The 19,839-nt window shown below is 42.8% G+C and overlaps 2 protein-coding genes across 6 annotated transcripts in view; both read right to left on the reverse strand.

The window, feature by feature from the left end:
* The window catches only part of hap1 (huntingtin associated protein 1), a 50,909-nt gene extending 47,774 nt beyond the window's left edge, over nt 1–3,135 (reverse strand). For 3 of the 5 annotated variants that reach the window (XM_080759230.1, XM_080759231.1, XM_080759233.1), the window contains exon 1: nt 2,759–3,134. The gene's annotated coding sequence lies outside the window, so the exon portion shown is untranslated. Of the gene's footprint in view, nt 1–2,758 lie in introns of all 5 variants that reach the window. The other 2 variants (XM_080759234.1, XM_080759235.1) reach the window with 1 other exon arrangement.
* A 1,242-nt stretch (nt 3,136–4,377) lies between these two features.
* LOC308312915 (junction plakoglobin-like) overlaps nt 4,378–19,839 on the reverse strand; it is a 32,185-nt gene continuing 16,723 nt past the window's right edge. The window contains exons 2-16 of the mRNA XM_080759702.1: nt 15,094–15,146; nt 14,392–14,565; nt 13,327–13,580; nt 12,254–12,492; nt 11,049–11,250; nt 9,995–10,139; nt 9,568–9,671; nt 8,922–9,260; nt 7,258–7,410; nt 6,843–6,962; nt 6,400–6,550; nt 5,899–6,020; nt 5,664–5,703; nt 5,244–5,386; nt 4,378–4,773 (exon numbers count right to left, since the gene is read on the reverse strand). Of these exons, the coding sequence (XP_080615828.1) occupies nt 5,250–5,386; nt 5,664–5,703; nt 5,899–6,020; nt 6,400–6,550; nt 6,843–6,962; nt 7,258–7,410; nt 8,922–9,260; nt 9,568–9,671; nt 9,995–10,139; nt 11,049–11,250; nt 12,254–12,492; nt 13,327–13,580; nt 14,392–14,565; nt 15,094–15,106 (2,193 nt within the window). The 5' untranslated portion in view covers nt 15,107–15,146 and the 3' untranslated portion in view covers nt 4,378–4,773; nt 5,244–5,249. The remainder of the gene's footprint in view (nt 4,774–5,243; nt 5,387–5,663; nt 5,704–5,898; nt 6,021–6,399; nt 6,551–6,842; nt 6,963–7,257; nt 7,411–8,921; nt 9,261–9,567; nt 9,672–9,994; nt 10,140–11,048; nt 11,251–12,253; nt 12,493–13,326; nt 13,581–14,391; nt 14,566–15,093; nt 15,147–19,839) is intronic.

Genomic DNA, 19,839 nt, shown 5'->3' on the forward strand with positions numbered 1-19,839 from the left:
GAAAATTCGTCTGGCTATCACCCGCTGTTATTCAGCATCTCAGACTAGGCTTTTGGTGGCCATATCAGCTGTAGTGTGAAGCAAAGCCATGGAAGTCTGAGAGACCCAATTTGACTAAAATCCAGATATTTGTTTTTACAACAATTGCTGGCCTTACATTAACCTTTATGCCACAACACTGTAGCTGGCTTAGAAGAGTAAGGCACAGAACAGCCTACTGTTTACAGGTCAATATGGTCATTAAAAGTGGCTTAGCTAAATGTTGGAGACAATGATCCACTGTACTGGTAAATGAGGACAGAAAGTGAGGACACACTGACAACTAGCCATAAAACAAAGACAAATATTGTGTGCGTGTAGTAATTGACTCTCATTCAAGCTCCTTGTTAGCTGAATCTCTCACCCAGAGTGAATTACAAGTAGTGACATCAGAGAATATGCTTAATTTCCTTAATCACCAATATTATAATCAAGTGATAGTAAGCAGTACAAAGGTCAAATTGCATAAGAGGCTACTTGACATTCAAATCCAGTGTTAATGTAAATCAGAGTTCATGATTAAAATCAGGCCAGCGAGATTAGGACTACACGCAGCTAACTTATTTTACGTTTTCATATAACTTGACTGTTATAAAATACAATACTGTGTCATTATATACTGATTATATACAAAATATGTAATTTGTTAAATGTTTCACTTAATTTGTATCACAATTCCCCATGTATTACTATTTTCATGTAGCATACAGTAATATAACATTTCTTCTGCATGGGCACATTTTTGTTTGCCCATTGCATTGCACGACTGGACGTCAATGTACTCATGGCAACAAATGTACAGCTCTGACGAAGAGGCAATGTGAGTTTTTAGCTGCAAACACTTTTTAATCTGGTAGTAAAAATCTCATATGAGGACAAAAAGGTATAAATTACTGTTAAATGTCTATGGATATTTTGGTAAGTGAAAGTTTCATCCTGTCCCAAAGCCAACATTTTACCACCTTTGTTTGTATTGTGCTGTCAGATGTTTTTCTAATAGTCTCATAATGATGGCTCAGCCTTGGATCAAGACGGACACAACAGTATCAAGGCTAAATGATGGCTTTGTGCTATGCTGTGATTATACCATAAATGGCATTAAAGTTTCTCATCAACCCTGGCATGCAGATTTGTTTTCTTTTTTCTAGAAGTGAGTGTCTTTTGACTCATGGCTCATGATCTGGCTTTGATTACGTCAAATTACACAGCAGATATTCTATCTAGAATCTACATTACGTCATGCTCACACATGCAAGTGGCTAACAAAACATTGCATTCTTTCAGCTGCTCGGCCTAACCGGTCTATTCTACTGTACCCTGTACCCAGATAGGTACAGTAGAAAGATTAACAAAACAAACAAATAATGTAGGCATATAGGCAACAAGTTAATTTACTGAACTGGAGTTTGTCTTTAGCGGTTTTGCCTTAAGGGCAGACAGCAATCTCCTGTTACGTGTTAGTCAGGCTTCCTATTTGGGTTTTAGTTGAGGTTGTGCAAGTGCTTCCTTCCACAATGCATTCATCGACATTTACATTGATATATCTCAATGGTCTTTAAATTAAGAACAAGCTTGGCTGTGTGTGGTACTGTGTCACATACAGCTATAAGACTGAAGTTTCTTTCATGTGGAAATACAGACAGCTGAGCATATTATACTATAGAGTAGCCTACTGTTCGCACAATAAGAATCAGCTCAGCCTTCCCAAAACTCCATATACTGTAGCAATTAATTCCCCTCTTCTCTTGACAAACTATGCAGTGTACTGTGTACTGTATAGTTCATAGTCAAAACTTGATGCTCATCTAGAAGTTAATCGCATCATCACCATAGCTTTCCGTTTCATCCCTTACAATGTCTCCCTGCAGCTTATTTCTAATGTTTTCACAGTAAAGACATTTCAAAAAATGTTAAAGGCTTGGAATCCTTGTTTTACATTATCTTATTATTTGTAGCACTAAGAGCAATACCACTATTTTAAACATCAGTTTCCCCGATAGGACACAGACATTAAACAGTATTGACTGGGGAAGATTGATCAAATAGGCTAGAATGGATTTTTGTCCCCTAATGCTTTTTGCTTTGACTTTTTGTCCTTTGCATTCATTGTGCTAATAAGCCTAATGCTTTCAGGATAGTATGATGTGATCATTGTGATGTGACAGAAAGTGATTGTCAGTATGTAAGCATTACCGGCTGAGATAGTCAGTGTCTCATAGATTTATCCTATGACACACACACACACACACACACACACACACGGAGGATGCTCTTGTCCACAGCCACGACAGCAACAAACAAGATCGCCTACCAACAGGATAATGGTCAAATCAAGCGCAAACAAAAAATAGCCTAATAATATCAGTTAAAAAAGCATTGTGGGGTGCGACGTCTGCAAAAAAAAAGAAAAATTAAGGTTTCGAACATCAGCTCACAGTCACAGGTAGACTGTTAGCTAACTGTGAGTGTGAAGTGAAGTGGATCAACTTCAGTCTAAAGTAAGACAATAAAACAAGGTCTCTAAATTAAACTCCTCAAGAAAGAGACAAGTCTAGGCTCCACTTCCTACCACCAAAGACTCAAAGAGTTCCCACCCTGAGTGCTATCTGGACATTTCCCTTTACGTCTGTGGTGTATCAGGCGGATAGTAAGGAAGCTCTCCATGGGAAGAACAGCATAAATAGTTAAGAAGTAAGCAGAAAGCACAAGATAAACTTACATATTCATGTACTCGGCGTTGTTCACGGTCGTTGTCCGCTCACAACTTTTCCTCCTAGCAGCAAACTAACTCCGACTCAGCTGTCAAAGCGATGAAGCTGCTCTGTTGTCTGTTTAGTCATCTACTGACGTATCATGGGAAATGTAGTTGTTAACTTGTTCCACTGTGGAACTTCCACACGCACGCACGCAATCAATCAATCAAGTATTCAATCAACCTACATCATTTTAGAATCACTATACGCTGGAGTGTATAGCGGCAGGCTGGCAGCCTTTATTTTCTGTAGCCTACTCCTTCTACAAAAGTTTACAAAGGACACCTATCTATTTGAGACTAGTGACTTTTATCATCCCCGTCATTCGACTAAAATCAATAATAAATAATGTCACTTATAACGCTAGCCAAATTGACCCAATAACTGTACCGCTTACATAGCCAGCGCCCGGAGCGCCGTATGACCGTATCGTATCATATCATATCATAGCATAGCCTTAGCCTATCCCTCTCTCTCTCACACACACACACACACACACAATTGTACAATTGTATTACCTACCACCATAATGCAACGCAACCCACACACTCACACATTTCATGCCTAGCCCTGGTCCAGTGCTTACAGCGAGTCTCTCACAGTGAGACACGCTGTAAGAACTGGAACAGGGCTAATTCCATCCCCTGCACCCACGTGCCATTTCAAGTTCTAAATTAAGTTAGGGTTGGAGTTCACTGCCAGCACAGCCAGGCCTAGTAGTCTATATCTAGACTAGGCTCATCCTCTCTGCCATTACAAAGAAGTGTGATCACCATATCACATTCTTTCACTCAATGAAAACTGACAGCACAATTTGTTTAATATATTCTTTATTTTCTTAAACAAATTTTAGGTAAAAACTCTTAAGTATAAAGACAAATTCCCTGTCAGTAGTTTGATCTAGTTCCTGGGCTGTACCAACACATGCTTTTTAGTCAGATCATTGTCTCAGGACGTCGTTGGCTAATCCAACTGTCAGTTCAACTTTACTTCCCGCACATCAATATCCTCCTGCAAATGAATACAGTTATGCAAAAACTACACCTCAGGTGAACCGTTTATAAAAGACCACATTTATATATTTGTGAATGTTGTCATGATTTGCAGGTAACAATTGTGTACGGATGCATTATGCAATATACACACAACGATGAGAAACTATTCAAAAACTCAACTATGATCCCAATCACCAATTAGTTGATAAATTAATATTTAAAATGAACTGACTGACAAATTACCAATTGAGAGAGTGGGGGCAACCGTATACTATAAAGGTCACAATATAATTCTTCCAAAGACCTTCCGATCACTTAATTCGTATTCTCTGCTACTAAATAAGTGTAAATGGAAAACAGTCAGTATTTTAATTCACAAACTAACCCCTAGTTAGAGGAAGGCAGGTCACAGTGGGAGAGGTGGTTTGATATACTGTATATATAGTGTTAAAGGTATGGTAATTAGACTGTAGCAGTGTCCTTTGCAAAGGAGCTATAAGGAAGAATGATTGAGCAGTGTGAGGTGTGTTGTACACGTTTAGCCACCTCTGGCAGTGTTTTCAACTAATATAAACGTTTTATTTGTTAAAAAAAAAAGAAAGAAAGAAAGAAAAGGGAAAAAAAGCTACATGATTATTGTCTCAAAATAAAATCTCTTTGGCATAGATTACCCACCCAAAAGCTTACACTCACACACACACGCACACAACGCATACACACAGTCACACACTTGTTGAAGGTCCTCCTCAACCTACATGCATTATCGTCATCATCATCATAGTCAGTATCGCCAGCATTATTATACTATAAAACAAAGTAAAAGCCCTGTTAAGATAATTGAGTCCCACAGTCAGCAATAATTGCATATATTACATTGAAGCTGAAGGGAGAGAGAGAGGTGGATGAAATGGATGTGTTCACTGCTTGTTTCTTCTCCCCCCAATCTCAGGTCTTCCTCATCTTCTTCCTCTGTTAGTCTTCTGGGTCTAGAAGGAAAACGATCATGTTAGCATCAGAAAACACACAGGAGACTATACGCATTCGCATTTATGAGCACATTGACTGACTGTTGAGTTCAACAGCTGAAATACACCCATGGCCACAACTGACATTTACAATTAGAGGTTAGCCAGCCGTCCTAGGCCACTGGTTCTCAAATGAGTCCATGGGGGCGTTGTGGAAGTCCTCAACAAAATAAGGAACACTTTAAACATTTAAACCCTATTTATTTTTTTTACTTCTGCTATTCGAAAATAGTTGTGAGCTTGTAGATCTGCAAAAAATGTTTTAATGTGGTCAAATCTTGACAAAAATCTTCTCTAATCAGGGTCCCTGGCACAAAATATAAAAACAAATGCATATCCATTTGGGGATAATTGACATGAAAATGTTTGAGAACCACTGCCCTAGGCCACCTGCCTCCTCTATGAATCCATGGACTCCTGTTTGTATGTACCTTCTGTTAGTATGCGTCAGAGTACTGCTGTCCGCCGTAGACCATGTTCGTCTGACCATAGTCCTCTGGCAGCATCTCTCCCTCTGCATCCATGGCCATGGGCATGTCATTTGGAAGCCATTGACCTTGGAAACCGTCCAGCTCTGCAACACGGGATACATGTAGTATTAGCTTCGTTAACCACAAAAAATGGCAGAAACTGAAAATCTGCAAAGCACGGCGCATTAGTGTCTGAGAGTAAGTGAAGTGATGTAACAAGTCGTTTAATGTAACTATATAGTCATTAAAATAATATATGAATATGAATTGGATGAATGTTTTTGATCAGCTAGGGAGGGCGTCATGTACTCATGTGGAGAGCTGGATAGACACAGGAGCCTGCCTGCCATATGAGCAGTTCTGCTCCAGCGATTCACTCACCATCTGGATAGCCCTGGTCCATGGGTACATTGTTGTGGGCCTGTGGAGTGTTCATGAGAAAAGCAAAGGTTAAACTACGGTCATCTCAAACTTTTAGCAACAAACCTGACCACATCATTTCCTGCAAACTTTGCACTTTATTCTAATCACGGGATGATTGCACTGGACAAAGCAAACTCAAGTATTAAGATCTGCAGTTTCCACTTCCCGCCAACAGAGGGAGCCCTTCACTCACCAGTTCCCAGGCAGCCGGGTCATGTTTGAAGAGGGAGTGAGTGAGCTCCACGGACACACGCTTCTTGTAGTCGGAGTTCTTGTCCTCAGAGATGCGGAAGAGGACGGCTGCAGCGTAGGTGGCTAAGGAGGCAGAAACATGTGTCTGAGGTCAACACTGGGACAAAGTTCCACTCCAGCATGCTCAGATACACAGCAGTGTAGTGTTTTAGATCCCCGTCTTTGGAGACCTGCCTGAATCCCACCACAACATTCTCTACTGTACCCTCGGGCCGACTTGCTCTCAACTTTCCTGCAATCTGTTTCATTAAAGCAACAATACTTAACAGAGTGGGCTGCACACTTCCATTTACAAAATGCTTCAAGGTTGGATTTACTGTTTAACTGAAAAGATTAAACTGATCTTGCGAGCCAACATTGCAGGTTGTACATCTGTCTAGTGGCTTCACAAGACTACTTTCATTTGAATGGTTACAGTGAGAGTAACAGTCCAGGTGCATACCAATGCCCTCGTTGTTGGAGTGCAGCAGCTCCATCAGTGGAGCAGAGGCTCCCTCGGCGTCAATCAGCTCGGCTGACTGTTTATCCAGGGCCAGCTCACACAGAACGCCCGCTGCCACGCGCTTCACATTCTCCACCGGAGAGTACAGCAGCTATACAGGAGAGAGAGAGGCGGCCAAGTCAGTCAACACATTCTGGAGATGAAACGTCAAGAATGACAAACTAAAATCACACTTTTGTGAAGTGAGCTTTGCCTTTTAGCATGATTATGATGATGTATGGACCCACAATGTCCACATGACGTCACAGGGGGCAGAATAGACAGACAGGGGCCGGAATAGACATGAACACAAAACCACACAGAGCGCTTAGCACCGCTCAAAAAAAAGATCCAACATTTTATATACATCTGGGTGTTGGATCTATGGTGTTACCATACTGTACCTGTACAAACAGTGGGATGGTCTCCATGTCGGCAACGCTAGCTCTGTTGACAGGGTCTCTGGCCATGATGTGCAGGGCTCCCGTACACCCCTCCACAATCTCCTCCATTCTCACACCATCCTGAAGCAAACCATTACTCAGACGTCGCTCAATAAACTGAGTATACCATAGCTATATGCACAAACTGAACACAACAGTGTGTATTTTGTTGATATTTAGTCGCCAGACTTTAAAACTCAATGGTGTGTTCAGAAGATTCAGAATTTGCTGACAAAATCAACACTGGAACACACCAGTAAATATCCATTGTGATATTTATTATTCCTCATTTCTGAAAAGTAAAAGTATTCCTAGCTGTTGTTTGCCTTTGTAGGGTAGTACAAAAGCTATTATGTGTGTCTGTCTGTCTCCGAACCTGGTATGTCTGCTGGGCAGAGGAGCCGTGTTTCTGGGCATCCTGGTGGGCTTTGAGCAGCAGGTTGACGAGGCGGGGGATGGCTCCTGCATCCCTCAGCGGGCCCTGGTTCTCCGGACACAGCGCCAGGTTACGGATCAGACCAACCACAGCCTGCAAGGGAAGGATGACAGGTGGGGTTTAGCATGGTTAGTGATATTAGGGAGCATCCAATTGAGACCATAATTTATTCGAACCCCTCCCCGAGCACTTTGATGCCCAGGACGTGTCCACACGTCTTCAAAATTACACCCATATGAGGCCTAGGACTTGTGGACATGTCTTTAGGTCCTTTTAATGATGTAAAATGCGGTCGCTAAAATCCATTTTTTGACAACGGCCGTTGCTAGGCAACGCCTTGCTCGTCGATCCCTCGATCCCGGAGCCGTTTTGCTGCACTCGCAGCCATTCACTTCCTGATTTACGGGCCGACAATCTTCCTCATTTAATCTGAATCTACGTCGCTATCCGTGGTTTTGATCAGAACTTTTGAAAATAATTTATGACTTCATCATGCATCTCGTTTAGAATATTGGAAGGCGTAAAATCTGCCTCATGTGGGTCCAGGGATGAGGGTCTGCGGGTCACTCTACATCACTGGGTGCACAATCTGTCTAGCATGTGTGTTTCATGCTCTTCCGCTCTTGGGCTCACAGAGAGGCTGGTCCTCTGCCCTGTCCTCCATCTCCCCCTCTCTCCATCCATCTGTCTATTCCTTTCCCTCTTTCTATCTCCTGTTTCTTCCCATAAAACATCCACTTAAATCCTCTATACTTGGTAAACTTGCCCCGATGTGGCTCTGTACCTGGTCTGTTTCCCCCCCCCCCCTCTGCACCAAATTTCTTCACTGAAAATAGTAGTTCCGATGTGTGCGCTTGGAGATCTGGTATTTCAAGTGAAAATTGAGATGCCTAGGATTCAAGTTTAATCCTCCCTGTCCCTTTAGGTCTCTCCACAGATCAAAGGCCTGTGCAGGGTTTCCTTCCTTCCTGTCTTTCTCTCTTTCTGCTGCTGTGTGGTGGTGTTTATCCTATACCATCTGAGTCAGTCTATATGCCGCCTGTACAACCCCACTCACACACCTTTTCCCTCCTGCAAGATATAAACCAGTGGTTCTCAAACGTTTTGTCAAGGACCCCAAATTAATATGTATTTGGCCGCAATGTTTGTGTTACGATGTTTCAAATATATTTTGGTGTTAGCACTATGTTATGCTTTAGCTATTGAAAAATAGCAGATCTACAAGCTCATAGTGCGCCACCGAGTGGCGCGCTACGAGCTTGTAGGTCTGCTAACTGTCAGGATTTAAGACATTTTTAGAATCTGATCTCAGGTCAAAATTCGTTAAAGAACCACCATTCTTCTGTGCCTTAGAATCTGATCTCAGGTCAGAATGGGTTAAGCTCTACAACATGGTGACACATTATGAGCCTAAGTGGTTAAACTGTTAACTGCTATATTAACTAGATTTTCTGGGGGCCCCTGAACCCCCCCGACTGATCCCTGGGGGTCAGAAACTCTGTTTCTCTTTAGGACTCTCATCCTAACCCCCCCCCCCCCCCCCCCCCCTCATCATCTTTTGTCTTGTTTAGTAATAAACACCACCATCTCTCTCCACGCAGTACCTTGATAACAGGCCAGTAGTAGGGCTGGTTGAGCAGCTTGACGATGGCCGGTATGCCGTAGTGCAGCCGCACAGCATTCTGGGCCACCTCTGCGTCTGGGTGGCGGGAGGTGAGGTGGCGGAGGGCGCAGACGGCGGGCTCCGTCACGTCCTCCTTCTCCCCCGCGCGCAGCACTGCGTGGATGAGCGCCTCCACCCCGTTGCCCTGGGTGACCAGCGCCTTGTTGCGGGCGTTGTTGCAGGTGAGGTTGGAGAGGATGCCGGTGGAGCAGGTCAACATGTTGATGTCGTCAGAGCTCAGGAGGCCCACCAGGACCTGCAGCAGGCTGTCCAGACCCTCCTGGATGTGGAGAAGCTTTTTAGTTCTAGTTCATCTGCTTAGGTAACACGGTTTTCATGACAATAAGAAGTGCTGTGACAATGAATATACATATTAAAAAAGAAAACACCCTTGTGAAGTGAGGGGCACTAATATATTAAAGTCTAACTCATGTTGATTAGGTGATGGAATTGTTTTTCTTTTTCAAATTCAGTATTAAATCCATCGCCAGCAACATGCACTGTATGACTATTATTTTTAAGTGACAGGAACAACTACAATATAGTACTGAGATAACATTGCCAGACAGACAGACAGACAGACGAACCTGCTTGGTGGCAGCATCAGACAGGTTTCTGAGCGTCCACAGACAGTTCTGCATCAAGCGCTGACTGGAGCCAGTCAGGTGTTTCCCCAGAGCCTGCATCCCACCTGGAAAGAGAAAGACGTTCAGTTAAGCTCTTTGCCTGGCAGCTAGAAATAACTGTTTTTCACATGCATTTCAATGTGATCCATTTATTTCACAAACAGAAGCTAGCTAAAATCAACTAGCAGACCTCTCAGGAATATGCCTATTTAGTCTCAGAAAACAGGAGGAATAATTTACAAATATAGTATGAGTCACTGGATCATAAACCAGCAACTATGTTTAGAACATGATGAAAGTCCCAGAAGGCCAACGGGACAGACACAGGGTGGGGTAATAGGTCACAGGAGATATTCTAGCAGTGGTAAGAAGTGTAAACTCTTCCTACCAGCCTCTACGATAGCAGGCTTGTTGCTGGGGCAGACGGAGAGGACCTTCAGCACACGGCTGGTGGTCCACAGCAACTTCTCATAGCTGTAGTTCCTCATAATGTGAACCAGACCCTCTGGACCTCCATTAGCCAGGATGATCAACTGATGGGGGGTAAAAAAAAAAGACCTTATGTGATGTTTCCCTTTGTGAGTCGTGTTTTGGACAGTATTGTACATCGACTTGAGAGAAAGATTGAGTGAATGGAACAAAGGCAGAGAGGAATAGGGAGAGTAAATTAGCAGGTGAAAGTCAGTGATATTGAGTTGAACGCAGGGCATCATTATTAAAATAAGCTACTCCCTATAACAGGAACAAACTTTTCAGTATTATCCGTATTGCTTCCAAGATCATCGGACTTTCTACACCCACTTTCTGATATGAACTAAAAGGCTATCACACGGCTAGCACTTTCAATATCAAATGACACTGATCATCCTCTGTATCGCTTCTTTAACCTCATGCCATCTGGACAAAGATTACAAAACCTTGCCATGGAAAAAGGTCAGTTTTAGTACGAGTTTAGTACGAGTAAAGCCATTGCAGCTTTAAACAAACTGCCGATAGGATGGTTCTGTATACTGTGGGGACCTCATGTTTTTGTATTTATTTATTTTATCTTGGTGTTATGTGCTCTGTGTTGTTTTGATGTGGGTGTTTGAACAGACTGAAGACGAATATCCTTCGGGACAATAAAGATTATTATATAAAAAGTAAATTCTAAATCTAATTAAAGAAAGCCTTGTAGTACAGACTAAAGAGAACTTTAAAAAAACTGGCCTATCAGGATATACTTAGTGTACTACAGTAAACAACCCCACCCAACCCATAAATGCACCACTCAGCTGGATGACTCAGTTTTACACACCACATTAACCGAATCAACACATGTACCAACTCGTTCAGTGGGTTACTAGGATGCGGCAGTACAGAGATAGTACAAGAACTGAAAAACATGCCGACTGTAGCAGTAAGTACATAATTGTATGTGTGTACACACACACACACTCTACCTTGCTCTCTTGGTTTCCGTATGACAGCAGTTGCAGGCAGTCGGTGGTGATGGCCAGGAACTTGGGGTTGCTTTTCTTCAGCAGGGGCACCATCCTCTGGAGGCCATCCGCCAGACGCACGGCCATCTTGGCCCCTTCCTGGTGGAGAAGCAGGTTGTGGAGGGTGGTGATGGCGTAGAAGAGCACCGACTCCATGGGAGAGCTGAGAGAGACAGGAGAGATGATTTGTTGCTGCTGCTGCTCTTTTACAGTCACACAGATTCACACATGGAAGCTGCCCAGGACAACCAAAGTGTTGCTTTTTCTTTAGACAATGGCTTGAGGCAAAGCTGTCTAAAATAGGGGTTTGTATGTCTCCTCTAAAGGTAGACTAATCACAGCTCAAGCTTCTACGTGCATGAGGTCACCAAACCTTTGGTCATGAACGCCTGGGAATGTGCATCTCAAGTGTGTGAAAATAGTAGTTGACAACTAGAGATGTCCCGATACTGTATCTGAAAAGTATCCGTATCGGCCCTTATTTCTCATATCGGGATCGACAAATATGCTGATCTAACCACCAATCCAACACAGGGGTAAGTGGTTGACACTATGGCAGGTAAATAAAATGTTGGGGCATGTGGAGTTTGCTTTGGAGTTGCCCAAACTGACAAGTGTACATTTGAGTGAAGAGTCTGCTGTAAACACGAGATATATAGCTATAAACACAACACAAGATCACAACACTGGTATCGGTATTCGGTATCGGCTAACACAGAAATTGTGGTATCGTGATCAGATCGGGAACGAATAAAGTGTATCGGGACATACCTATATGGGACATCCCTATCCCTACCTATAACTATATACCTAAAAATTGTGAATGCCTTATTTATAACTACATTGTTCTTGTGACACACTTTTGTTCTATTAGGATAAGCATTTATAAATAGTGCCATTTCTATTGGTCCAAATGAGATGTAGTCTCACTATACTGTACTAGTTGCCCTATACTGCGGCTTCACCACTGAAGACAACAGGCATTGACAATTTCTGTTGCTTCAAGTGCACATACCGGTAGTTACTTACTACCGACAGCTAAAGATTGGACAGCGACGCTGTGCCATTATTGTGTTGGCCACTAAGGGGCTGCTTGAATTTCACCAAGGACCTCAAAAGACCCAAATGTCGACTGATCTATCGAGTGATGCATCCATCACTCATACCTGAGCATGCGAACCAGGGCTGGGATGCCTCCAGACTTGAAGATTGACAGCAGCCCCTCCCTCTGATGAGACAGGTTGTGGAGGATGCTGGCTGTGGCACGGGCTGTGTCCATGTCTCCAGTGTTATTCATGGCCCTGACCACGGCCGCCACCATCTGGGGCGACTGCATGAGGACACGACGAGATGCCTCTTTCCGGGTCAACTGGTTCACGATCAGAGCTGCCTTGTTCACCACCACCTGAGGAAGGACATAGACACAATGACTAAGTGGTTGTAGACTAGAATGTGTGTGTGTTCTTTTCTCCTTTTTTTTAAAGATTATTCTTTGGCATTTTATGCTTTATTGAGATAAAGAAACACAGGAAACCAAGGATAGACATGCAAGACATGACAATAGCTGGATTTGAACTCTGGTAGCTTGGAATGAACATATAGTCAGTGCCCTAACTGGCCAAGTCACCAGGCACCCCCATTGGGGTATTTAGGGGGACATTATTGGGAAAGTCTGTTTCTTTTAAGTTTATCAATTTTGTATAATTTTGCACTTTAAGCCAAATTACAAATTTTGGTACAGAGCTATGGTTTTATTATCTTACATAATATAATACAATATATTATTATAACTATCATTATGTGATATTGATCATTTGGCCACTAGAAGCTTCTGGTTGTTAAGCATTTGCACTTGGCCTCAACATTCCACTGAGCTCAACAACGTGACCATGATAAGTGAATATGCATTTATCTTATCTAGTCTGCCTTGGGATGGCATTTGTCAGCCATGGAGTCAACAAGGGGGTATTAACGCATTCATTAGACTATTCTGAGTGAGTGATGAGAGACGTTATTAATAGATGTACAAAAATCAAGGCCAATCTAACACATAACCCTGGCGTTGCCATTTTGGGCATGTCATTCTAGGCAAAAAATTTAAACATTTTCAAAAACATAGCAGATCCACAAGCTCATGACGCATCAAAACTTGAGCAGTGAGCTTAAAATTAAGTCTGCTGTTTTGGACTTTCCACCAGACATCCTATCTATCCGTGTGTCTTTTTCTGGTGTTCCTCACCTGATCTTCATCATTGAGCAGCTTGGTAAGCTCAGGCACAGCGCGCGTGGCCAGCTCTGCATCATCTTGGTAGTTAATCAGGTGTATGATGGCTGTCTTCAGCAGCTGTGATGGCTCGGCCAGGCGCTGCACGTTGGTCATCTGGGACGCGTCCGTCTGCGTGGACAAGATGCTTGTGCCCTCGGCCACAGTCTCTGGGAACATGGCCGCCCGCACTCGCTGGGCTCTGGTCATGGCATACTGGGACTCTAGTTCTGGGAATAGATGGACAGAATAGAACAAAAGTTGGGATTGGACAGTACTATGTGTATTTAGGTCAATTAAATTTACTTATTATTCTGGTTTTACGGGGAGAGTGATCATTAATCAACATCACTGCAAATATGTGCATTTTCAGTTGTAGTCCATCCCTGGGCCAGTTCATTTTGCAACAAACCCAGGCCACAGAAATCACACAAAGACTTACGAAGAAGATTTACTGGCAATGCAGTTAAACTGATAAACACACTGTCAACATAAGGAAACAATGAGCAGCAGCAAACAATTAAAACTAAAATAAACATTACAAAAATATTATAAAAATGTTGTCATAGTTACATATAAATAACTGAGTTCAAGGAATGCAACAGACATTTAACTACTGTCAGAGTTTAATAGCCTGTTAGCGGAAGGAATAAAGGACTAGACTGTCTGTGAGTAGAGCTTTATTTTCCTGAGATGGCACCAGCCTGAGGTTCATTACTCTGAATTCACTGGACAGAACACGGTCAGGTTGGGTAATAATGCCCTTTTCTTTCTTGGCCACCTCTTAGCTGTGTTCCGATTATATAGAGCAGACGTTCACAATACCGTTTTATTCTTCTGTCTTTCACAAACAACCCATTAAACCAGTATATAAATGAGAAAGTCAAAACACTAAAAGTATTAGATTCTCGCATCATCAAACACACTGGTCATTCGTTGTGGCCGTGAGAGCAGATTGTGACTGTATGTGGTTTGGTGTTGTCCAAGGGTGTGTGAATTTGTGAAGGGTCAAGCGTGTGCATCTGCGTGTGTGCATCTTACCACGCGGGTCATCTCCTGTGACAGTCGTAGTGACAGTGTAGTGTTTGGTGGAGGTGCTGTACTCTGTTGCGTCATCGTCTCTGACTGTAGTGGCACCAGATTGGATACCAGAGTCTGTGCCATAGTACGACTGCTGCCACTCGGACACTTTCACCACGCTTTCAGGGTCAGCCACTGGCAAACAGGAAGAGAGGGCCATTTTGAGTGAAGGAAAATAGACAACAGCTGATTCATGGTTCTTGAACCGGTTCCCAATGTCTACAACCTCCAGGAGCTTGAGGTCAGGTGTTATCCCAGATCCTTCCCCTGACCATACCATAGTAACCATACCCATACTCATCTCTGAGCTTATGCCTGAAAACCGTTTAAATGTTATGCATCGATACAGGTTCAGGAGCTACAAACATGTTTTGTAATTATGACCACGACATTCTAATTTGCTCTGTTGTTAGTTAGCAGACAATACAAACATAAAAGGGCCATTCAACAGCTGCAACCATTTTTAATTGGATTAAGTATTGGAGACTTTGATAATATCAAAACAGTAATCCAGTCCACAGGCCATGATTAAATTGTACATTCCAAAAGAGCCTAATAACCATAATACTATGAACTGACAGTACATCAGAAAGAGAAGCGACGTAGACAGGTACAGGCCAGCATGCAAGAACATATTTGAATGGAAATAAAACAAACACTTACTTTGCATTTCCATTCTAGCCTTGTGGGCTCAAACCAACAGCAATGGAGAAAACCTGGATGACACAAAAGAGGAAGAATATTTTTTAAAGATGAAATAAGAATTGTGGAATTATTGTAATAGAACTCTGTACAGATATGTACCGGTAATATAATACTGCAGTGTAGACTCACTCAGAGCACTCAAGAAAGCTGGCCACAATATGATACAAAATAAATTGTTGGATTATACTCTTGTCCCAACCTAGTTTCATGTATCTTTTTGTATGTCAAGAAACTCTGTCTGCAAAGACATCCTACAACACTGAATCATCAACTAATAACACAGCGTCAAGGCTCCAACTCAATATCTGACATATGGTGCAATATATTGGCTAAAGTTCAATACCAGATTATAATTTTAAGAACCACACTGACTTCCTCCCCCTGGCCAGCCGGGGCGCCTGATGGAGGGGAAAGGAACTGGTTGGAATAAAGTGTTCCTTTCACGCGCTACGTCCAACCAGGGAAACTCCCCCCGGTCAGGTGTAAAGGAGCAACTTGGACACTCGAGCATGAAGGAAGCATGAGTTAAGTCCGTTGCTCTCCCCAGGTTGGCGGAGGGTGTGTAGAGCCCAGGATCACAGTAGATGATTGACACAGGGGTGAAATGAGTTACAAAATCGTGGGATAAAAAATATATTAAAAAAAAAGAACACTGACCAAGGTGATGTGATGCTCACCTCAGTAACCTCTCTTTCTATTTTTGGCAGCGCCCCCCCCCCCCCCCCCCCTCGCTGGCATCCTATGTACATAACACTGTCAAAGGACCTTTTCCACAGCATCAGGGGGGCAGTCAGACAGATTAGCCACTAAGGAAATGAAAGTTCATATAATGGCCTGTTGTGGCGCTATCATTGGGCTCAAAAAAACCCATAGCCCCATAGAAGTCCATGTATTTGGGCCCAACTTCACCTAGACTGTATTACCTTAATAAACATGGTCATACATTTCTAATGTCATAATATTCTTTTTGGAAAATGATGGCCCCATTTATAAAAGAAATGACCATAAAGTAAAATGTTCTGAGGGGCGTGGCTACCGTTACAGTTCATGAACGGGATCCCCCACCCACTCGAGTCAAAATAAAAACCAACGAAGAAGAAGGGGGGAAGTCCCGCCTCGTTGTCTGGGCCAGCCAATGGCCAAACTGGGCTCAAACGGATCTTGAAAGATGGTGACTTACAGTGCAAGGGATTTCAGGCTTCATTTTACGTTCATGTTAGACCCGGGGAACGCTTTGTCCATATTTTTTACAGTCTATGCACAGCATACATTTTGACTAGAGTTGTCCCGATGCCAGTACAAGTATTTCAAATGTAGTACTCGCCGATACAGAGTACCGATAAGAGTACTTTTTTATTTTCGTTGAGTAACCACTTACCGATACCGATACCGATACCAGTATCGGTATCAGGACAACTCAAATTTTGACAGATAAATGCTGCGACACAGCTGATGGGTAATAAAGGCATGTGAGCTAACACCGAAGTGACAAACCCACAATTAATGTTATACCATAAGCTGGTGTTTACCGTTTACCCATCAAAATGACCACTGTGAAAAGGTCTACCGGTAATATATATTTGGAGCATCTGACCAAGCTGGAGGCACCGTGGCTGGGAATCAAACAACTTCCTGTTTTTTCTTCTCGTCTGTCCCCATCATTCAGTTTACACCACCCAGGTACAACAATCTCTGAATCTACCAAAACCATGCTCTGATACATGCAGTACTACCGTCACAACAAAAATATATTTAAGCACTGAAATATTCCAAAAAAGCACACAGCAGTGGGTGTCCTATGGGAGAGGAGAGTGTATGAGGCACGGGAGGGGAGACAGCTGTGTTACAGGAATGCCAACCTCTCATCTCAGCTTGAACTTTGACCCCAGCCACCACCCATAACAACCGTGGGAGTTACACTCCTGTTGCTGACGCACCAGGAACCAGCTTGTTAGGTTTCGACTCAACGGTGTATCTGTGTGTCCATGACACACTTACTTACACACATGCCACCTCCCCTCCCCTTACTCACAACCCCCCAAAAACACCACACAAATACCACAACCTCAGCTATTTATTGGTTCTTGATTTCAAATTCCAAAATGCCTTACTATTCACAGTATGCATGCTTCCCATGTCCCATCAACAAGTTCTTACTTCTTCTAATATCATTTTTACAGCATGCACAGTCAAATCCTCAGAGCTACTTCAACTCAATTTAACCAAAATGGTTAAATTAATGCAGAGAATGTTACTGTCTGTATTCAGGACATCTATCAAATGCATGTTTTGCTGTATGAAATAAGTGACGTGGTGCTTGACTTAATTTTCTCTTATTTTGCCTCTGGCGTTCCAGGTCCGAACAGCTTCAATGGTCATCCCCACAATAACCTTGTATCCTAGGCTTGAGTTCTCAGAAAGAAAGCCTGGGGTATGGTGAAGTGAAAAGGTCTTAGGGAGCAGGACCAAGGGGGAGGGGCTCACTCAGGTGTGCACATCAATAGAGCCTGCATGAAACTAGTACTCAGTGAAACAAACATGGCGACTCACTGCAGCAAGTACCGGTAATGTAACACCAACAAAAGCTGTTGATGTGTGTCAGGAGCGTTTATTTTGTGCAGTGCAGAGTGCACATACCTCAGCCAATGTTTTAATACAATTATCTCACTCATTCTATTCACCGTTTCCAATGACACTTTCTCCAGACCTCCATTCGGAGTGGAGCGAGTTTGGAGGGTTGGCTAATGGCTACGTGAGACAACACTCTGGTAACGCCCCCGTGTCTCCGTTTCTTGTACGTGGCCATGATGAGGAACATCGTTTGTAAAATTTGTATCTATACAAGTTTAAAGATGGAAGATTTATAGTTGTTGGGAGTAATGGGAGTGAAAATGTGGCACAGCAGGAAGGCACACTAGTGGGATTGGATTCTGTATCTAACCACTAAACCACAGGCTCTATTCATCATTCTGTTTTTCCTACTTCTTATTTTCCAACAGGGGTGGATGGGTGGGAGGGTTTTATGTCAAGGGGCGTCAATTAGGGGGTCCATAAAGGCAATTGATACCCCCCTAGCTTCTTGGTGTAGTTACTTAGCGTTTCACCTAAATGTGTTTTTTCTTTTTAGCATATCTTTTCTACACCTGTGTCACAGTGTGCCCAATGCTGCACTCCATTGTAGTATCTCACAAATACTCTTCATTGTTCTGTATGTTTCTAAAACATGCTGCTGCTCTCGTTCAACATTACAAAGGCTGTGCACTCAAAATTAGTGTTAACAATGTGTACACTGTTGGGCAGCCATGATGTCCTCAGATGTTTGTGGTGTCGGGAGTGAAACTGGAGGGACAGCATTCTTTGCTAGGGACATTACTGGCATACTGCTGACGCGTGTCAGTCCGAGTGTGTGGTGAATACGATTGTCTGTGTGGCCGTTTGTAGTATGTTCGACATATGAATGTTTACGAGAGTATGTCTGGTAAATGTGTGTTTAATGCGTGTGTGTGTGTTTAATGCGTGTGTGTGTGTGTGTTTAATGCGTGTGCGTGCGTGCGTGCGTGCGTGCGTGCGTGCGTGCGTGCGTGCGTGCGCGCGCGCGTGCGTGTGTATTGAGGAGCAAAGAAACAGGTGCGCGACACTGACTTGCAACAAGTATATCCGGTTTACTGTTTGGGAACATTTAACTAAAAATGTGGGGGCCTGGGGCCAAGTGTCTGTTCAGTGCTCACAATTTACCTCAGTTTCAATGATATGGTGTGGATTTAGAATCAGTTACCTACAGTAGACCTCATACTGTAACTCCCTAAAGACAAATGTATGCATTAGCATAAACTGTCAGTGTGATGGCATGACAGTGTCATGTGTCACTTTACAAAAAACGTCACATTGAACGGTTGAAGCGGGCGGGGGGGGTGTCAAGTTGAAAATACATACGTTTTCACCACTATGTTGTCAAAGCATCAATCTGGCTTTAGTCTCAAACCCAGGTCATATCCTGTTTGCCTTCTTTTTTTAAACAAAATCTTCTTTCTCTACCCCTCTGTCTCTCTCTGAATATTTCTTCTTATAGCACAGAATAATTATGTCTAGAACTCTAGAATCAGGAATAGTGTCTCTGGGCACTGCTGAATGTCTTTGATTGTATTGGCTGCCTGGAATGGTTTGACCTTTCCAGCTACAGTTGCAATTATTTAACAGTAGGCGACGTGTCAGCTGAGAACTTAAAACGTTTAAATGCAGTGAAGTGAGTCATTTATGTCGACCAAATGACAAGAAAACAAGTAGATGTAAAAATGACATTCTAACCTACTTAATACATCAGTGTCTGTTGCATCATGCACCCATTTTGCAGCCATGTTCAGACTATTTTTGACTCTTCTTATTTTGAGACTTTGAGTCACTGAAAACCTCCCTCTCAAAGGGCCCCATACAGGCTGCTAAGTTACGAACACACTCCAGCATCAACAACAAAATGCACAACTTTGAACTTGTTTATGTGGGTCAATAAAGACCCACATAAAAAGAGCAGTCTTTGATTTTATGCTTTGGTCAATTTTTTCTGTTTTATTTTTTTAAGTTATACTTCCTTATGTAATGTTAATTGTAATAGTTATACTGTCTTGTAAATTTACAAAGGGTTAGCCTATTTAAAAGTTTAATTACTAGTTATTAGCCCAATCTGAGAGGAAAGGGTGTGTACAGCCC

The sequence above is a fragment of the Protomyctophum bolini genome (genome assembly GCF_963924005.1).
Source record: "Protomyctophum bolini genome assembly, chromosome: 3".
NCBI lineage: Eukaryota > Metazoa > Chordata > Actinopteri > Myctophiformes > Myctophidae > Protomyctophum > Protomyctophum bolini.